Raw genomic sequence first — 21,827 nt, 5'->3', positions numbered from 1 at the left:
AATTTTCACTTGTTTATTAGCGACATTCCTGCCAGTATCAAATGAGTCATAAGAAAATCGTCAACTGACGCGTTATTAGACAACAGCTAGTTCTCAGGGCAGCAAGATTCTTGGAAGAAACGACTTGTAGCTTTAAGCCCGATACCGCTAACAGAGTCCATCATATACCATCTGAAAACAAGAATAGGTACTAGATGCTCGGATATATCTTTATGACTATTAGTATTTCTTCAATATACTATACCGCCATAATTCGAACTGCTAACATACGACAGATGTCGACTGTGAGGTAGCGGGTTGAATAACAAAAGTGGAAGAAATTTACCACCAAACAAATTTAGTACGCAATGACAGGTGAGAGGACGACGTACAGATTTTAATCACCAGATTATAATGGAGTAATGGTAAGTCATTTTTGAGGCTGTTCCACCTATCGGATGATTAAGTTAAGCTCGACAGTTCACTTGCCAATTTTCGACAAGGTACACAATGTGTCGACTCTGGGTTTCATTAGATTCCATGTGTATACGCACACACACGGGCGCGCACCACACAATACTTCTGTGCGCAGTGGGAAGAACGAAACAGTTAAGTCATATTCCCCACAGAATTTCCGACGACAGCAATGAGAAATTACTGATTCGAGTATGGGACTAACTTTCAGTAGAATATACAATTTAGTTACGTTAGAGACTCTTCAGATACACACTGAAAAATGAATACAAATAACTTATGTGATGTCATACCGCAGTAAAATAGCAGCTGAATTCTGAGTAAACAACGACATCCTACCACTGCGGAGGTGAAAACAGGCACAGAGCAAGCTTCATTTGATATCTAGCATTAACTTCTTGGTGCAGGAGTTATCTGTGTTTATCATTAGGCATACCCGCCTGAATAATTGCCATCCATAGATATTCAATGAAATTAGGTAGCAAGTGAGTTTGTTTAGCGATGAGTGGAAAATTTCACATGGTTGCAGAACGCGCGAACAATGTGGTTGATACTAAAGAATGGTCTTTGCACTTTCCCATGTATCAAACGCGACAACACGCGCATGATTCAAACTTTGTTCAACATACCAGCAATATAAAGGACGACGTTGCCTCAGACAGCGGATCCCGACGGTGAAACCCAGTTTATCGCATCAGAGTTTCGTTTTTGCCAGCGTAACATGTTTAAGTTCTCCGCTCGCACGTAATCTCTTCACGAGTGCGCAACGAAATTGTGATTCGAACGTACTTGTTCAGAGTTCACAATTACGATGAGTCGGTGCACATTGTCGAGTGCTGGTTATTGACAATGAGCAAAGAAAGGGAGAGGATGAAAGCTATTGACGGCATTCTATCTACTACTTTCAAAATCAGACACGGCATTTTTTTTGTTTAACGTACACATTCAAGATGGTGGTGAACTGGACACTGTAACTTGTCACTAAAATGTGTCGTGATGCTGGATTTGAACCATTTATCCACACACCAAGGTTTTAATTTATAGTTCTGAATCACTGCACAACGTATGTACACGGTGCCAATACTCTTAGATATCAATTCAGTTCTATTTAATTTTATCCGTATTTTGCAGCTTCAAACGTGACTGTATTCAATACACTGGAAGTATGAATTAAAAAACGCCTTCAGTCACAAATTTTCGTGTTTTATTAAATACACTATGTATTTCGGACCCTGTAGATCCACCTTCAGGTTAATTTGTCTTAATACATGATTTATTTTTTCTCTTCAATGAGGTGAAATGCATATTCCTGTCATGAAAATGTTTGATGTTAGCTTATGAATTTCGTGAGTGAAACGCGGAAAATATGTGCGAACTAGTGGTAAAAATAAACAATGTAAACTTGTCACATAATCCAAAAAAAGCGTTTTTAACTTTTTAGCATCATCAGTTCTATTACTAATGTTGCTCCCAAGAGAAGGAGACCGTCGGGTCAAATTCCTCCGAGTTTATCAATGTGGTTCTTACGCGTTAAGTAACTTTCTTGCATTTTGCGGAGGACCGTGGTAGTTGCCAGAATGTACTCAGCGTCCGACACATCTCTTGGCTGATATTAGTCTCTCCTCTGGCGGCCGTCAGTCTTCTGTCAACTGTTGAGTTACTTACCAACCAAGCCTCAGAAAACACTTACTTAAAAACCCAAAAGAAAAATGTAACAATAAAATCCGTCTACTATGTTTTCAATAGAGCTTTTTATTATGCCAACGCACATTCTGAAGGCACAGCAGCATTACCATGTCTTCAGTCACTATGTAACAAGTTTCATTGCGACCTCAACACGCCAGACATATATTTTCCGTCGATAGATGACGACGTGACCGCCGGCCACCCAAGTCACCCCTCTTGGGAAATACGAAAATGGCAGTAGACTACAACCAGCCCAGACCACGCAAAGTATGCGTTCTCTTCGGGGTGGCGGGGTGGTGGTTAGGGGAGTGGTGGGGGAGGGGGTACCTCAAGCAGGTCATCGCCAGCTACGCCGAGCTATTATCTTCCTCCCAGCACTGCCACTGGACTCTGATCAAGACATCGCTTCGCTTCGTCCCGCTGTTGAGTCCCACGGAACTTCGACTGTGTCCTTAGTCCTTGACGACAACTATCAGGCTCTGACACATTTTCGTTTGATATTTGCGCTACCGTTGCCTACGTTGCGCGGATAGCTCCGAATTTGCTCACGATATTATCAAGTGTTACTGATTGCACTCTGTAGTAGACGCTGAACTTCTACGACTTCAAGTGTCATATTGTTTATTTTCTGTCCTTGTTGCGTTCGCACTTTAACTAATGGTGAACAGTTTCGAACGTATTCATTCATTTTCAAACCATTGCATACAGTATGTGATCAATAGTATCCGGAGACCACCAAAAACATACGTTTTTCATATTAGGTGCATTGTACTGCCACCTAATGCCAAGTATTCTTTATAAGCGACCTCAGACATCGTGAGAGACCAGAATGGGGCGCTCTCGGAACTCACGGAGCCGGCCGCGGTGGTCTCGCGGTTCTAGGCGCGCAGTTCGGAACCGTGCGACTGCTACGGTCGCAGGTTCGAATCCTGCCTCGGGCATGGATGTGTGTGATGTCCTTAGGTTAGTTAGGTTTAAGTAGTTCTAAGTTCTAGGGGACTAATGACCACAGCAGTTGAGTCCCATAGTGCTCAGAGCCATTTGAACTATTTGAACTCACGGACTTCGAATGTGGTCAGGTGATTGGGTGTCACTTGTATCACACGTCTCTACGCGAGATTTCCTCACTACTAAACATCCCTATATCCACTGTTTTCGATGTGATAGTGAAGTGGAAACGTGAAGGAATACGTACGGCACAAAAGCGTACAGGCCGACATCGTCTGTTGACTGACAGAGCCCGCCGACAGTTGAAGAGGGCTGTAATGTGTAATAGGCAAACATCTATCCAGACCTTCACACAGGTATTCCAAACTGCATCAGGACCCACTGCAAGTACTATGACAGTTAGGCGGAAGGTGAGAAAACTTGGGTTTCACGCTCGAGCGGCTGCTCATAAGCCACACATCACACCGGTAAATGCCAAACGACGCATCGCTTGGTGTAAGGGGCGTAAACATTGGACGATTGAATCGTGGAAGAACGTTGTGAGGAGTGACGAATCACGGTACACATTGTGGCGATCCGATGGCAGGGTGTGGGTATGCGAATGCCCGGTGAATGTCATCTGCCAGCTTGTGTAGTGCCAACAGTAAAATTCGGAGGCAGTGGTGTTATGGTGTGGTCGTGTTTCTCATGGAGGGGGTTGCATCCCTTGATGTTAGCATGGCACTATCACACACAGGCCTACATTGATGTTTCAAGCACCTTCTTGTTTCGCACTTTTGAAGAGCAGTTCGGAGACGGCGATTGCATCTTTCAACACGATCGAGCACCTGTTCATAATGCACGGCCTGTGGCGGAGTGGTTACGTAACAATTACGTTTCTGTAATGGACTGGTCTGCACAGTGTCTTGACCTAAATCCTATAGAACACCATTGGGATGTTTTGGAACGCGACTTCGTGCCAGGCCTCACCAGTCGACATCGTTACCTCTCCTCAGTGCAGCACTCCGTGAAGAATGGGCTGCCATTCCCCAAGAAACCTTCCATCACCTGATTGAACATATGGCTGCGGGAGTGGAAGCTGTCATCAAGGCTAAGGGTGAGCTAAATCCAGCATTACCGGAACTTGTAATTCATTTTCAGCCAGGTGTCCGGATACTTTTGATCACATAGTGTACGTTAAAAGTACATCATTAGTCAAAATGTAAATAAAAGTACAGAAGTATGTAATGAGTTTTCTAGTACTCCGTATGTTCAGTCACAATGGTTCATTATTTTGTGATTTGAACACACAAAAGTGCTTGAAAACTGTTTACACTAAGGTGACAGAAGTCGTGGGTTATCTCCTAATAACATTTTTCACCACCTTCTGCCCGGCGTAGTACAGCAACTCGACATGGCATGTACTGAACACGTCGTGGAAGACCTCTACTGAAATTTTGAGCCACGCTGCCTCTATAGCCGTCTTTAACTGCGAAAGTGTTGTCGGTGTAGGATTTTGTGCACGAAATGACCTCTCAATTATGTCCCATGAATGTTCGATGGGTGGTCAAATTATTCGCTGGAATTGTAGAATAAGTGTGGCCGGGTGCCATGGCGCACTGTCATCCATTGAAAGTTCTTCATTCTTTGGAAACATGATGTGGAGGAGATTAGTGTTTAACGTCTCGTCGACAACGAGGTCATTAGAGACGGTGCACAAGCTCGGATTAGGGAACTATGGGGAAGGAATCCGGCCGCGACCTTGCAAAGGAACCATCCTGGCATTTGCCTGAAGTGATCTAGGGAAATCACGGAAAACCTAAAGAAGGATGGCCTGACGCGGGATTGAACCGACGTCCTGCCGAATGCGAGTCCAGTGTGCTAACCATTGCGCCACCTCGCTCGGTGGAAACAGTGTCCATGAATGGCTGCAAATGGTCTCCAAGTAGCGGACCATAACCATTTCCAATCAATGATCGGTTCAGTTGGACCAGATGACCCAGTCCATTCCATATAAGCACAGCCCACACCGCCGGCCGCGGTGGTCTCGCGGTTCTAGGCACTCAGTCCGGAACCGGGCGACTGCTACGGTCGCAGGTTCGAATCCTGCCTCGGGCATGGATGTGTGTGATGTCCTTAGGTTAGTTAGGTTTAATTAGTTCTAAGTTCTAGGCGACTGATGACCACAGATGTTAAGTCGCATAGTGCTCAGAGCCATTTGAACAGCCCACACCATGCCTTGTTGATAATTTGGGTCCATGGCTTCTTGGGGGTCTGCGCCACACTCGAACCCAACCATCAGCTCTTCCCAACTGAAATCGGGGCTCATCTGACCAGGCCACGGTTTTCCACTCGTCTAGCGTCCAACCAATACGGTTTCTAGCGTCCAACCAATACGGTTACGAGCTCAGGAGAAATGCTCCAGGCGATGTGGTGCTGTTAGCAAAGGTGTCGATCGCTTATTGCCATACTCCGTTGACGCCAAATTTTGCCGCACAATCATAACGGATACGTTAGTCGTACGTCAGTCCCACAGTGATTTCTGTGGTTATTTCGCGCAGTGTTGCTTGTCTTTTAGCACTGACGGTTCTATACAAACGCTGCTGCTCTCGGTCGTGAAGTGGCGGCGAACGGCCACTGCGTTGTACGTGATGAGAAGTAATGCCTGGAATGTCGTATTTTCGGCACACCCTTGACACTGTTGATCCCGGAATATTGAATTTCCTGACTATTTCCGAAACGGAATATCCTACGAGTCTAGCTGCAACTAACATTCCATGTTCAAAGTGTGTTAACTCCCATCGTGAGGCCATAATCACGTCGGAAACCTTTTCACATGAAACACCTGAGTACAAATGACAGCTCCGCCAGTGCACTGCCCTTTTATACCTTGTGTACACGATACTACAGCCATCTACATGTGTACATATCCCTATCCCTCGACTTTTGTCACCAGAGTGTACTTTAATATTTGAATTTTATAGTTTAACTAATGATGTACTTTTAACACACGTAATGATTTGAAAATAAATGAATAAGTTTGAAATTAGTTACCATTAACTGTAATGACAACGCAAAAAGGACATAAAAATAAAGAAACAATAAGATTAAATGAAGTTGTTAGTCCTTCCGTCAATCCAATGTAGAAATTCCACCTCAAATGTCAATTCTTCCTACTTCGATAATTTTCTGGTAAACTTTTTCCCCAGATACTAAGATGCCGTGATTTAAATGGTAATAGACATTAATACTGTTGTTACAGCAGTTGTAAACGCGATCTGCGAATTTTGCAGATTATTTTTTTTATATATGGGACCACACTGAGGCGCACCTGCAGATACTCACGAAATGAACAACGTACAGGCAAATTGTATCAAGTATTAGACAATGTTCGTATGGTGACGGAACTGCACGCGGTCGAATCATCATTAACTATATTCTTCATAAAACGTTTCATATTCGAAAGGTACCCGTTTCACAGAAGGAGTCGCATATCGAAAGAGGAACTGTTTATCCACAGGCAACCAGTTATAAAACCGCCAACCGTTATATAAGCAAGGAAACGTCAGAATGCGTCCGCGCAGTACTAGTGGATTTCCACGATTTGGATCTCTCTACTGCGGAAGAGACACAACGAGCCGAACAGAGCACCTACTAAGAAGCCCTTTCTGTAAGACCGCCAACAGAGGGGACGGGTGTAATGAAGCAAGAGAAAAGACATCCTTATTTTTTTTCAGTACTTACGGTCCCCTCGCACGATGAAACGCGGCCGAACGTGAAACATTACAGGTTTCGCTTTGCTCGTGATTATTTTGTACGCAGTGCTGTGGAGACACCGGCTCCGGGTCCGGCACCGGCAGAGGCGCCTTGCAACCGCCTGGCATGGCGACAGCGGCTGAGGCAGGGTCCGTGAGTTGCGCCTGCCGCGGCACAAAGCACAGCACTGCTCGTTATCTCGTCCCGGCCTAAGGGCCTACTGGCCCTGCGGCGCGTAATGGTGGCGCGGGAGCCGCCGCCAGTGTCCCGAGTTCGCGAGAGTCACGTAACAGCGGCTCCAGTTGCACAAAAGCGCCTTTACTGCCACAAACTGTTGAGGCCCCCAGGGCATTTTCAGGTGACCAATTAGTTGTCACAAGATTCACGGTGTAAGTCCTCGAGCATCCATTAACTACAGGGTGTACCGAGCACCCGACGATTTTCAAAACCAATCGTGACAATAAGTACGTTATGCAACTGGAGCTTGTTTTATACCACAATGCACTAGTAGAGTCAGAGTTAACGGAGCTTTCGAAGAGGTGAGTTCAAATAAGGCCAAAGGCTTCGATAACATTCCTTTGCAATTTATAAAATCTTTGGAGGAAGTGGAAACCAAGCGACTGTTCAAGTTGCTTTGTAGAATCTGCGAGTCTCATATCATCAAAGATTGGAAAAATAGCATCCACACAATCCGGAAGTTGGAGGAGGAGGAGGAGGAGGAGGAGGAGGAGGAGGAGGAGGAGATTAGTGTTTAACATGTCGTCGACAACGAGGTCATTAGAGATGCAGCAGAAGCTCGGGTTATGAAACAATTGGGAGGAAAGCGGCAGTGCCCTGTCGAAGGAACCATCCCGGAATTTGCCTGAAGTGATCTAGGGAAATCACGGAAAACCTAAATCTGGATGGCCTGACGAGGGTTTGAATCGTCGTCTTCCCGAATGCGAGCCCAGTGTGCTAACTACAGCGCTACCTCTCTCGGTAATCCAGAAGATAGCAAGAACAGAAAAATGCGAAATACCTAACAATCAGTTTCACAGCTCAGGCATCAAAGTAGCTGACAAGAATAATATAGGGTGTTTATAAGTGAATATCGGGGTTTTAACGCTTTATACTATTTATTACATTAAACTTACAGTTATAAATGACATGTCAAACGAAAGAGCAACTCAATCAGTTTTACTAATAATCTTATAAATGTTCAGTGTGAGCACCATTTGCCACACGGTACACATCGAGTCTATAGCCGAGCGCTGGTAGGCCGCAAGGAGCCGAATGACAGGGCTTGCTTTGCATGGCCTCCACGTTCACCCGACCTAACGCCATGCGATTTTTTCCTTTAGGGCTTCATCAAGGATCGTGTGTACGTGCCTCCGCTGCTACCAGACCTGGGTCTGAGCGCTATGGGACTTAACTTCTGAGGTCATCAGTCCCCTAGAACTTAGAACTACTTAAACCTAACTAACCTAAGGACATCACACACATCCATGCCCGAGGCAGGATTCGAACCTGTGACCTTAGCGGTCGCGCGGTTCCAGACTGTAGCGCCTAGAACCGCTCGGCCACCCCGACCAGCCCAGCAGACCTTCCTGAATTAAGAAACGGGATTGAAGCAGCTGTTGCTACAATCACTGAAGACAAAATTATGAACGTTTGGGAAGAACTCGGCTATGGACTTGATGTGTGCCGTGTGACATATAGTGCTCACATTGAACATTTATAAGATTCTTGGTAAAAGTGAGTTGCTCTTTCAGTTGACATATCATTTATAACTTTAAGTTTAATGTAATAAATATTATAAAGCGTTAAAACCCCGATATTCGTTTATAAACACCGTGTATAAGGAAGAACGGTAAATAAAACTGAGGATGTGTTAGATGACCATTAGTTCGGCCTTACGGAATGTAAAAGCCCCAGAGAGGTAGTTCTGAAGTAGCGCCCGATAATGGGAGCAAGACAAGACAAATCAAGACACTTTCAGAGGATTTGTGGACGTAGAAAAAAGCGTTCAATAATGTGGAATAGTGAAAGGTGTACTAAATTCTCAGGAAAATAGGTGTAAGATGTAGGGAACGACGGGTAATATAAACGGTCCACTCACATTAATGTGACCGCCTGTCAAAAGCCTGACTAACCAGCGTTCGCAGTGCAGATGTGCATAAAGAGCGTCATTGTGGTTCTAGAAGATACCGACAGTGATGTGAATGAAGCCACGCCAACTCCAGTGTCGCGCTCAGCTGCGCTAGACTTCACGGCTGAGGATCCACGGCGCCCGATCGAGATGGTCCCACAGATTCTCGATTGGATTTAAACCCGGAGGTGAGTTCAAAATGGTTCAAATGGCTCTGAGCACTATGGGAGTTAACATCTGAGGTCATCAGTCCCCTAGAACTTAGAACTACTTGCTAAGTAACCTAAGGACATGACACACATCCATACCCGATGCAGGATTCGAACCTGCGACCGTAGCGGTCGCGCGGTTCCACACGGAAGCGCCTAGAACCGCTAGGCCGCCCCGGCCGGCCTCCGGTGGTGGTGGTGGTGGGGGGGGGGGGGGGGGGGTGGTTGCCAGGGGAGTATGGTAAAATCATCCTCGTGCTTTTCGAACCACACACGCAAACGGCGAGCTGTGCGACACGTTTCATTGTCCTGCTTGTAGATTCCATCGTGCTGAAGAAAAACAAAGGATACTTGCATACTTGTGTTGATCCATTGTGCCTTCCAGAATGACGAGATCACTCAAGGAATGCCACGAAAACATTCCCCAGTGCGTAACGCTACCTCCTCCGGGCTGGGACCTTCCGACCACTATTGCGCCCGTACATGCCAAAGGACATCTGTCCGACTGAGAGTAAAACGTGATTCATTTGAGAAGGCCACGTATCACCACCTAGCGGACGTCCAGTTGCAGTATTTGTGAGAAAATTCCAGCCTTCGTCGCCGATGAACAGCAGTCAGAGCGGGTGCACGAACCAGGCGCCTGCTGTGGAGGTCCATAGGCAAACGTTTGCTGAACGGTCGTCGATGGGACACTGGCGGCAACTTTTTGTTTCATATGGACGTTCAACTGCTGAACAGTTGCACGTGTGTTTGCCCGTACACATCTCCCACCGTCGTTCTCCCCTGTCATCTATGGTCCGTGGTGGACCGCAGTGGCCTCGGCACCAGTTTTGGATAGCACCACTTTTTGTTGCACGGTATATTTTAACGCAGGCCCCACGCGAACAGTTTCCGAACTCAGCCGTTTTGGAACTGCTTCCACCTTTGGCCGGAAAACCAATGATCATGTCCTTTTGGGCGTCAGATAAATCGCTCTCTCGCTGTACTGTTTCCTACGTCCCTCCCCCCTCCCCCTTTCCCTCCGACACGCTTTATACACCCACCACTGCCAGGGTTGCCAGCTGCCTTTTGTGGGTAGTTATTGCACGTTGATGTCGAACTTAGGCGGTGGCCACATTCATGGACTGCACCGTGTACAATATGTATAAGAATCGAGAAGGAAAAATAAAAATATAAGACCAAGAACATCGTGCTCAGGTTAAAAAGGCCAGAAGACAGTGATGCAGTCTTTGTCTCCAAGTGTTCAGTCTGAACACCGAAGAAGCAATGATAGAAATAAAAGATAGGTTTAGGAGCAGGATTAAAATTGAGTGTGAAAGAATATCAATGATAAAATGAGCTGATGAGATTACTATTGGCCGGCCGCTGTGGCGAGCGGTTCGGGGCGCTTCAGTCCGGAACCGCGCCGCAGGTACGGTCACAGGTTCGAATCCTGCATCGGGCATGGATGTGTGTGATGTCCTGAGGTTAGTTAGGTTTAAGTAGTTCTAAGTTCTAGGGGATTGATGACCTCAGATGTTGAGTCCCATAGTGCTTAGAGTCATTTGAACCATTAAGATTACTATCTTGGATGAAAGTGAAGAAGAATTACAGGACAGCCTGAATATAATGAGGAGTCTGCTGAGTGTAGAATATGGATTCAAAGTAAACTTGACAAGGTCGAAAATAATGAGGAACAGAAGAAAGAGTAATGAGAAACATACCATCAATTTCGGGGACCACGGTGGAAGCAAAGTGAATTCTGCTTTCCTGGAAGGAATATAAACAGAAAGATAGGAAAGCAGATTATCAGAGGCAAAGAGGGCACTCCCAGCCAAATGAAGTCTGTTAGTAGGAAACATTGTCGTTAATATGAGGAAGAAATTCCTGAGAATGTACGTTTGGAGCACAACATTGTATCGAAGAGAAACGTGGACTGAGAAAAGGGGAAAAGAAAAGAGACTCGACACATTTACAGATGTGCTGCTGTATAAGGATGTTTAAAATTAGGTGGACTGATTATAATGAAGCGGTTTCCCGCAGAATCGATGGTGAGAGGGACCTGCGGAATACATTGACAAGAAGAAGGAGCAGGATGATAGGAGATGTGTACAGACATCGAAGAATAGCTTCCAAAAATGGCTCTAAGCACTATGGGACTTAACATCTGAGGTCATCAGTCCCCTAGACTTAGAACCACTTAAACCTAACTAACCTAAGGACATCACACACATCCATACCCGAGGCAGGATTCGAACCTGCGACCGTAGCAGCAGCACGGTTCCGGACTAAAGGGCCTAGAACCTAGAACCGTTCGGCCACACCGTCCGGCAGAATAGCTTCCATGTGACTCGAGGGAGCTGTGGAGGTTAAAAGGGCATTGCAAGACAGGGGCTGAAATATATCAAACAGATAATTGCAAGTATTACTCTGAGATGAGGATGTTGGCATAGGAGAGGAACTCGTGTCAGGCCGCATCAAACCTATACACTGCTATTGCCCTGTGTTCGTGATTGGGGAGCGAAAATCTCAAAGCATAACGGTAAAACTTCAGAGTTAAGTACACGGGCACGTTGCCATTGAATTCAACATGAACTTCCTGGCGGCGTTAACTAGCGAGGTTGTTGGGAGACCTAGACAACGCAGTTGCTGCCTCCTTGGCCAAGGTTAACTGATGGGCGCCGCCAGTGACAGCATCGGTGGGAGTTCCACTCGACGACAACCAGCAAGCGGTCGTGTGTTGGTGTGACGGGCACTGACTGATCTGAAGTCGCGGGCTTCAACGTGTAGGCGACACGGCCACAAAATATTGTTGGAGCCTTCTCGAGGAAGTTACATGTACACCGGGTCGAAGTCATCTGGTTCAGTCATTTCCTGTGGGTCACACAGTCACCAACTACAGTGCAGCCGTAAGAAGAGGTACCTTATTTTAATTTCCGTTGGTGGAATCTTGTCCAACCCCTTGCTTATATTTCTTTTATAAGACCTGTAATTTCTTATTTTCAAAATAGTTTGTCACAGATTTTGTTAGCGTAAAACTGAATTTGTGATACTTTTAATATTCTGACATTTTACTTTTGAGCAAGACAGGCCAGCCAGCATGAATATTTCATTATATTTCGTAATATTTAATGCTGAATAAATTATCGTAAAATACACCGCGTAGAATCAGCCCAATTCTCCCGCTCGCCTTCTATCCGGTATCAAGACTAAAGGTGCTGGGTCGGTTCATAAGTTCGTAGAGTTTTTCCGTAAGTTTAATACACACAACACATACACATAGCAGAGGCTTTAGTCATCAGAAATATATTCTCCTTCACTACAACAATCTGCCAACGCTGGGATCCCTTTGCGATTTCACGACACTACAAATAACGTGGTTTTGTGGCGAAGAACTCGTCGGGGCTTGTTTGGGACGCATTTTCATCCAGTAAGGAAGTCCCTTGAAGGGTGCTCGATAGAGAGCGGAAAAGGGAAAAATCTGAGGGCGCACAGTCAGGTGAATAAAGTGGGTGCGGAATGACTTCCCAACGCAACGCCTGTGTAGTGCTTTTTGGCAGTCTAGCAGAAGGCGGGCGGGCATTATCGTGGAGTACCATCATTTCAACAGTTTTCCTGCTCGTGGTTCTTGGATTGCGTCTGCAATACTTCTTAGTTGTTAACAATAAATGTCAGCAGCGATGGTTACATCCTGGGGAAGCGATTCTTAGTACCTCACACCGCCGCTGTTCCACCAGATGAATAACATTATCTTTCGTAGATGCCCGCAAGTTTTTGTACGGCGAGTTGCTCCTTTGTTTGGGGTCATCCGTTCCCTCCTCTTCCCTATACTAGCATAAAGACACCATTTCTCGTCACCACCAACGATACAGGATAGAAATGATCGGTGCTGTTAATGAACCAATTGACGACGTGCAGAGATGCACATATGCCTACCCGGTGATTTTTGTGATTTTGGCTTAGAGCATGTGATACTCATGCTCCCGATTTTTTAGCCTTTTCCATCCAAGTAACGCACGATGGAGCAATGACCACAGATCATCACGTGTGCCAGTTCTCGAGTACACTGAGGTGGATCATTGTGTATTAATGCGTTTAAGCTATCTTCATGAACCCAGAAGGTCTTCCTGGACTAGGAGCCACTCACGTCTAATAGATTCTCTTTTAAACGAGAAAAAAACTTCATATCGTGCTCTGTACAACGGCGTTCTCCCCATAACGGTGCAAATGTTTCTGGCTGCCTCCGATGCTGTCACCCCTCTACTGAACTCAAGCAAGGAATACGTCGGAAGTGTTCAACGATCTCCAAGTGGCACTCCATTTTCTAACGTCCACAACTCGACTCAGTACCTCCAAATGACGATATGCAAATTCAAATAGCAACAGCGACTACAAATAAAAAGACACAACCGATAAATAATCCCGTAGCAACTGGAATATCACTATGCAGGACAAAAACGCTACCAACTCCTGCACCAACCTAATAATAAAGCACCAAGAACCAGAGGCTAAGAACCTACTCAAAGACCTCAGTGATTAATGTATGACCAAATTTGCGTATCAATTGTGTGTGTGGTAAGAGGGCGACCGAGAGAGGAAAATATGTTGTTGTTGTTGTTGTTGTTGTTGTTGTTGTTGTTGTCTTCAGTCCTGAGACTGGTTTGATACAGTCTCCATGCTACTCTATCCCGTGCAAGCTTCTTCATCTCCCAGTACCTACTGCAACCTACATCCTTCTGAATCTGCTTGATGTATTCATCTCTTGGTCTCCCTCTACGATTTTTAACCTCCACGCTGCCCTCCAATACTAAATTGGTGATCCCTTGATGCCTCAGAACATGTCCCACCAACCGATCCCTTCTTCTAGTCAAGTTGTGCCACATACTTCTCTTCTCCCCAAGCCTATTCAACACCTCATTAGTTATGTGATCTACCCATCTAATCTTCAGCATTCTTCTGTAGCACCACATGACGAAAGCTTCTATTCCCTTCTTGTCTAAACTATTTATCGTCCATGTTTCACTTCCATACATGGCTACACTCCATACAAACACTTTCAGAAACGACTTCCTGACACTTAAATCTATACTCGATGTTAACAAATTACTCTTCTTCAGAAACGCTTTCCTTCCCATTGCCAGTCTACATTTTATATCCTCTCTACTTCGACCATCATCAGTTATTTTGCTCCCCAAATAGCAAAACTCCTTTACTACTTTAAGTGTCTCATTTCCTAATCTAATACCCTCACCATCACCCGACTTAATTCGACTGCATTCAATTATCCTCGATTTGTTTTTGTTGATGTTCATCTTATATCCTCCTTTCAAGACACTACCATTCCATTCAACTGCTCTTCCAAGTCCTTTGCTGTCTCTGGCAGAATTGAAATGTCATCGGCGAACCTCGAAGTTTTTATTACTTCTCCGTGGATTTTAATAACTACTCCGAATTTTTCTTTTGTTTCCTTCACTGCTTTTCAATATACAGATTGAATAACATCGGGGAGAGGCTACAACCCTGTCTCACTCCCTTCCCAACCACTGCTTCCCTTTCATGCCCCTCGACTCGTATAACTGCCATCTGGTTTCTGTACAAATTGTAAATAGCCTTTCGCTTCCTGTATTTTACCCCTGCCACCTACAGAATTTGAAAAAGAGTATTCCAGTCAACATTGTCTAAAGCTTTCTCTAAGTCTACAAATGCTAAAAACGTAGGTTTGCCTTTCCTTAATCTAGCTTCTAAGATAAGTCGTAGGGTCAGTATTGCCTCACATGTTCCAATATTTCTACGGAATCCAAATTGATCTTCCCCTAGGTCGGCTTCTACTAGTTTTTCCTTTCGTCTGTAAAGAATTGGCGTTAGTATTTTGCAGCCGTGACTTATTAAACTGACAGTTCGGTAATTTTCACATCTGTCAACACCTGCTTTCTTTGGGATTGGAATTATTATATTCTTTTGGAAGTCTGCGGGTATTTCGCCTGTCTCATACATCTTGCTCACCAGATGGTAGAGTCAGGACTGGCTCTCACAAGGCCGTCAGTAGTTCTAATGGAATGTTGTCTACTCCCGAGGCCTTGTTTCGACTCAGGTCTTTCAGTGCTCTGTCAAACTCTTCACGCAGTATCGTATCACCCATTTCGTCTTCATCTACATCCTCTTCCATTTCCATAATATTGTCCTCAAGAGCATTGCCCCTGTATAGACACTCTAATACTCCTTACACCTTTCTGCTTTCCCTTCTTTGCTTAGAACTGGGTTTCCAGCTGAGCTCTTAATATTCATACAAGTGGTTCTCTTTTCTCCAAAGGTCTCTTTAATTTTCCTGTAGGCAGTATCTATCTTACCCCTAGTGAGATAAGTCTCTACATCCTTACATTTATACTCTATCCATCCCTGCTTAGCCATTTTGCACTTCCTGTCGATCTCATTTTTGAGACGTTTGTATTCCCATTTTGCCTGCTTCATTTACTGCATTTTTATATTCTCTCCTCTCATCAATTACATTCAATATTTCTTCTGTTACCCGAGGATTTCTACTAGCCATTGTCTTTTTACCTACTTGATCCTCTGCTGCCTTCACTACTTCATTCCTCAAAGTTACTCATTCTTCTTCTACTGTATTTCTTTCCCCCATTCCTGCCATTTGTTCCCTTACGCTCTCCCTGAAAATCTGTACGACCTCTGGCTTAGTCAGTTTATCTAGATCCCATCTCCTTAAATTCCCACCTTTTTGCAGTTTCTTCAGTTTTAATCTACAGTTCATAACAAGTAAATTGTGGTCAGAGTCCACATCTGCCCCTGGAAATGTCTGACAATTTAAAACCTGGTTCCTAAATCTCCGTCTTGCCATTATATAATCTATCTGAAATCTGTCAGTATCTCCATGCTTCTTCCATATATACAACCTTCTTTTATGATTCTTGAAACAAGTGTTAGCTGTGATTAAGTTGTGCTCTTTGCAAAATTCTACCAGCTTCCTCTTTCATTTCTTAGCCCCAATCCATGTTCACTTACTACGTTTCCCTCCCTCCCTTTTCCTACCGGTCGTCGTTCAATACTTCGCACGATATTTCAACTGGGCACCTGTCAGTCATCTTCAGGTAGCTTCTCGAAACTTCGGATATGTGAGGCCATCTCCTCCCCGTAAAGGCGTCTGATGTGAATTTTAATTTTTTCCCGGCGAATTGACTGTTGAAAGAAATTTCGGGGAGGAGATGGCCTCACATATCCGAAGTTTCGAGAAGCTACCTGAAGATGACTGGCAGGTGCCCAGTTGAAATATCGTGCGAAGTATTGAACGACGACCGGGTGCAAGCCCGAAATTTGTTTCAACAATCGAGCAATGTACTTTACAATGCATTTAAATCGAGTAGTTAATACGTGAATTCGTAAGCAGTAACCAATGTACATACGTCCACAGAACACCCAGCAATACGACCAGATTCTGTTGTATACGATGCAAGAATTCATACAGAATCATTTACTCAGTCTAATATTACTGATGCGAGCAAAAATCCAGAAGAAAACGATCAATATATTTACAATTTAATTCAAAGAGTGCAATACTAACAAGAAGTCGTTATCAGAAACATAATGCGTTTGAACCAACTTTTATGTACTATGAAACGAAAACGAATATGGTAGACTTCACCCAACAAGAAAATAAAATGATGGACAATTGATAAACTTGCAGCACTCCACGTGGCCTGGCAGAGAATCAGGTTCGCGTTACCGGAAGTTCCAATATGACTTTCACCCCCATGGTGGCCTGCAGATGTCCTTGTTCGTTCTTGATGGTTATGTTCTGTGGCTTTGTAACGTATTGTTCTTGCAAATGAAGTTTTTGTTTGACAGTGGCGTAAGCACCAGGAGGTTCATGTCACACTAATGCTGATGTTCTATGTAACTGTATTCTTTGGACATTAATAAAGACATTAAAATCAAATCTTCAGTTTTTATTTACATTTCATTCCCTCGTCAAATGAAGTGACATTATAAACTCATTGATTCTTCGTATAGCAAGGATAAAGGCTAGGCTCACAGCCTTGTTCCGTCGGATTTTTCGATGAGAACCATTTCTCATATTGTAGGCTACGAACTGTTAAGAAAGAACAAAATCATCTACATTATCAAATAGAGAGCTTTCAGATTCCAGAAGATAAGTTTGCCTCGAAAACTTCGGACAAACAATTGTTGTGCCATGCTCCATATAATGTTTTATGGAAATGCCGTGTATCTTTAAAGCAAAGTATTCTGAAGTGTAGAAGACAGCCCACTCATAATTCATGTTTTGCTTATTAGACTAATCTAGTCATGTACATGGAATCAAATATTAAATATAGAGATGAGAAATTTGTTCATTAAATAGCAATAAACTACGTCGGATCGCGTCGTGATATATTTTTGCGTCATTGTTCACAAGGTAAAGAGAGCATCTTTCGCAGGGAATCTTATATAGAACTTTTGTGTATACTAGTTTAAACTGTTTTTACATACAGACACCATACAACTTCAGTGCGAAATATTGCCCTAGTTAGTAAACATCTCGATGAAGTCCACATCTAATTTGGCTCAAATTATGTCATTGGCCAGTAGTTGAGGAATGTGGCAGATGAATCGATGGGGCACCGCCCCTTTTTCCTGCTAAAGCAAGCAGGCTTCTAATGCGCTGGTATGATCGAAGATGGTTAGGCCGGACAGCGCCTGTAACATGGGCTCCCACATCACTTTCCCTAAAGCCTCTCAATTTTTCTGTCAGGGATTATCTGAATAGTGAATTTTACAGTTGCAAATGTATTGCACTCAGTAGCGGTAGTCGCGTTATGAATTTTGTCAAAGATCTTAAGCGTATCTGTTACCAAGAAATTTAAAATATTTTCTTCGTATGTGAGTTTCCTAGCTACTTATTTCCAGTGTTTTCGAAGAGAGATTTTGCAGAATTTTTGTTTCGTTCACTTCGCCTATAACATAATAGCAGACCACGCGAAATATGAACTTTTAATTCCCCATTAATTTCCTCCTCATTCGACCGGATTCGCTAGAAAAGTGTCTCTGCCTGTCAGATTGTCCATATACTCGTGTTTTCGACTGGTGGGTCAGTTAATGCCCTAATCGAGGTAAGTTTTTCTTAGTACACAGTATACCTCTGTTCCTAGTTAAGAGATGTACAAGGTGCATCTAGTATTCAGTTAGCCAAGTGTATTTTAGAAGCGTTTCTTATTAGGTGACATTTTATGACAGCTCCCAAGAACTTATTTAGATCTTCGCATTAGCTACCATGCCAGGCTTCGTAGGGTTAACATTACGTGTCTACAACCAGACGGCTTATCTGGCGTAGCGTGTTTAGTTTACGGACCACTGCGTCAAGCTAAAAATAAAATTCAGAGAACAACGTTAAGTAAATGAATATCACCACTGTCTTGTAACTTATGTAAGAAGCGACGTCAGGAAAGTTCTCTGGAGGCATGAATGTTGTGTGTTCCGTATTGAACTGGCGATTGCGACGATGTCTCATGGCAGTGTGGGAGCACGTTCGGATTTAAGTAATATGTTTACAACCAACGTACATGCTGTATGGAAATCATGGATAAATGTGAGTGTGACTGATTCAGTATGTATATGAGACTGAACGAGGTGGCACAAATAAGAGAAAAAATACGAAAAACAACGCATAAATGTACAGGTTTCCCCACGTTACAGCACTCCTCTTGTGAAACTTAGAACGTATTGTGATGCATTGTTGAGAATCATTGCTGCAAGACAGATTTCTTCGCCACGCCAGGAAAATAATCGTGTCCGCATCTAGATTTGATTCATGCAAGTTGAATTTTGAGTCATCTGCTGTGCTGCTGAAAGAACATACTGTCACACTGAGGTCCATTTTCACAAAACGTTTTACATGTAACATAAAAAACATCACTTATTTTGGATTCACATGTTTTTTTGCTATGTAATTGATTCCAAACGACTGAAGAGAACTATTAGCTAAAAATATTTGATTATTTCAAATGGTAAGTCTCACATAACCTGAGGATATTTATTACGAAACTTGAAAGTTGAGTAACTCACTGCCCTTTGTTTGAAGAATTTACAGTGAATCAAGAGTGCGATTTTTGATTGCTAATCTGAGGGAAACAGAAATTGGCAGTTTAAAAGTATCTCACGTTTCGAAATGCGTATCTTCGCATTATCGAGATGTGAATCTGGGTTAAAAGGCAAACTAAAAGCAAGTGAACAAGCCGGAATTTGATCCCAAACCTTTTAACTACGCACTCTACTGCTTGACCACCACACCAAAGGCTAATTAGACCCCGCCTGGTATGTCCCGAAACACTGCTGCTCTCTTTAGTTATGGCGGCTGTTTGCTATGTTCCAGTAGCATAATTTTCGCAACTTTAATTCATTTCAACTCAAGATACTTTATACGAAATATTAATAAATTATACACAGAAACCTTCCTCGCGAAAGAGTGTATCTATTAGTGAAAACCGGATCAAAATCCTTGCAGCAGTTCCTGAGATTAGCCTACATCTACATCTACATCTACATGACTACTCTGCAATTCACATTTAAGTGCTTGGCAGAGGGTCATCGAACCACAATCATACTATCTCTCTACTATTCCACTCCCGAACAGCGAGCGGGAAAAACGAACACCTAAACCTTTCTGTTCGAGCTCTGATTTCTCTTATTTTATTTTGATGATCATTCCTACCTATGTAGGTTGGGCTCAACAAAATATTTTTGCATTCGGAAGAGAAAGTTGGTGACTGAAATTTCGTAAAAAGGTCTCGCCGCGACGAAAAACGTCTATGCTTTAATGACTTCCATCCCAACTCGTGTATCATATCTGCCACACTCTCTCCCCTATAAGGTGGTAATACAAAACGAGCTGGCCTTTTTTGCACCCTTTCGATGTCCTCCGTCAATCCCACCTGGTAAGGATCCCACACCGCGCAGCAATATTCTAACAAAGGACGAACGAGTGTAGTGTAAGCTGTCTCTTTAGTGGACTTGTTGCATCTTCTAAGTGTCCTGCAATGAAACGCAACCTTTGGCTCGCCTTCCCGACAATATTATCTACGTGGTCCTTCCAACTGAAGTTGTTCGTAATTTTAACACCCAGGTACTTAGTTGAATTGACAGCCTTGAGAATTGTACTATTTATCGAGTAATCGAATTCCAACGGATTTCTTTTGGAACTCATGTGGATCATCTCACACTTTTCGTTATTTAGCGTCAACTGCCACCTGACACACCATACAGCAATCTTTTCTAAATCGCTTTGCAACTGATACTGGTCTTCGGATGACCTTACTAGACGGTAAATTACAGCATCATCTGCGAACAGTCTAAGAGAACTGCTCAGATTGTCATCCAGGTCATTTATATAGATCAGGAACAGTAGAGGTCCCAGGACGCTTCCCTGGGGAACACCTGATATCACTTCAGTTTTACTCGATGATTTGCCGTCTATTACTACGAACTGCGACCTTCCTGATAGGAAATCACGAATCCAGTCGCACAACTGAGACGATACCCCATAGCTCCGCAGCTTGATTAGAAGTCGCTTATGAGGAACGGTGTCAAAAGCTTTCCGGAAATCTAGAAATACGGAATCAACTTGAGATCCCCTGTCGATAGCGGCCATTACTTCGTGCGAATAAAGAGCTAGCTGCATTGCACAAGAGCGATGTTTTCTGAAGCCATGCTGATTACGTATCAATAGATCGTTCCCTTCAAATTGATTCATAATGTTTGAATACAGTATATGCTCCAAAACCCTACTGCAAACCGACGTCAATGATATAGGTCTGTAGTTAAATGGATTACTCCTACTACCCTTCTTGAACACTGGTGCGACCTGCGCAATTTTCCAATCTGTAGGTACAGATCTATCGGTGAGCGAGCGGTTGTATATGAGTGCTAAGTAGGGAGCTATAGTATCAGCGTAATCTGAAAGGAACCTAATCGGTATACAATCTGGACCTGCGATTTGAGTTGCTTCGCAACACCTAAGGTATCTACTTCTAAGAAACTCATGCTAGCAGATGTTCGTGTTTCAAATTCTGGAATATTCCATTCGTCTTCCCCGGTGAAGGAATTTCGGAAAACTGCGTTCAATAACTCCGCTTTAGCGGCACAGTCGTCGATAAAAGTACCATCGGCACTGCGCAGCGAAGGTATTGACTGCGTCTTGCCGCTTGTGTACTTTACATACGACCAGCATTTCTTCGGATTTTCTACCAAATTTCGAGACAATGTTTCGTTGTGGAACCTATTAAAGGCATCTCGCATCGAAGTACGTGCCAAATTTCGCGCGTCTGTAAATTTTAGCCCATCTTCGGGATTTCGCGTTCTTCTGAACATCGCAAGCTTTTTCCGTTGCCTCTGCAACAGCGTTCGGACCTTTTTTGTGTACCACGGGGGATCCGTTCCATCTCTTACCAATTTATGAGGTATGAATATCTCAATTGCTGTTGCTACTATATCTTTGAATTTGAGCCACATCTCGTCTACATTCGCATAGTCAGTTCGGAAGGAATGGAAATTGTCTTTTAGGAAGGCTTCTAGTGGCACTTTATCCGCTTTTTTAAATAAAATTATTTTGCGTTTGTTTCTGATGGATTTGGAAGAAATGGTATTGAGCCTAGCTACAATGACCTTGTGATCACTAATCCCTGCAT

General features: G+C 43.7%; 1 protein-coding gene across 3 annotated transcripts in view; it reads right to left on the bottom strand.

Annotated features, from left to right (window-relative positions):
* The window catches only part of LOC126275603 (cytosolic purine 5'-nucleotidase), a 413,580-nt gene that overhangs the window by 262,860 nt on the left and 128,893 nt on the right, over positions 1-21,827 (bottom strand). The window contains exon 1 of one of the 3 annotated variants that reach the window (XM_049977211.1): positions 6,811-7,044. The exons of the other annotated variants lie outside the window; for them this stretch is intronic. Within the exon in view, the coding sequence (XP_049833168.1) occupies positions 6,811-6,950 (140 nt within the window). The 5' untranslated portion in view covers positions 6,951-7,044. Of the gene's footprint in view, positions 1-6,810; positions 7,045-21,827 lie in introns of those variants that run through there. 3 annotated transcript variants of the gene reach the window in all.

Source organism: Schistocerca gregaria, chromosome 1 (assembly GCF_023897955.1).
Source record: "Schistocerca gregaria isolate iqSchGreg1 chromosome 1, iqSchGreg1.2, whole genome shotgun sequence".
NCBI classification, from domain to species: domain Eukaryota; kingdom Metazoa; phylum Arthropoda; class Insecta; order Orthoptera; family Acrididae; genus Schistocerca; species Schistocerca gregaria.
The sequence above is the reverse complement of the archived record's forward strand: the minus strand, read 5'-3'. Positions and strand labels throughout refer to the sequence as shown.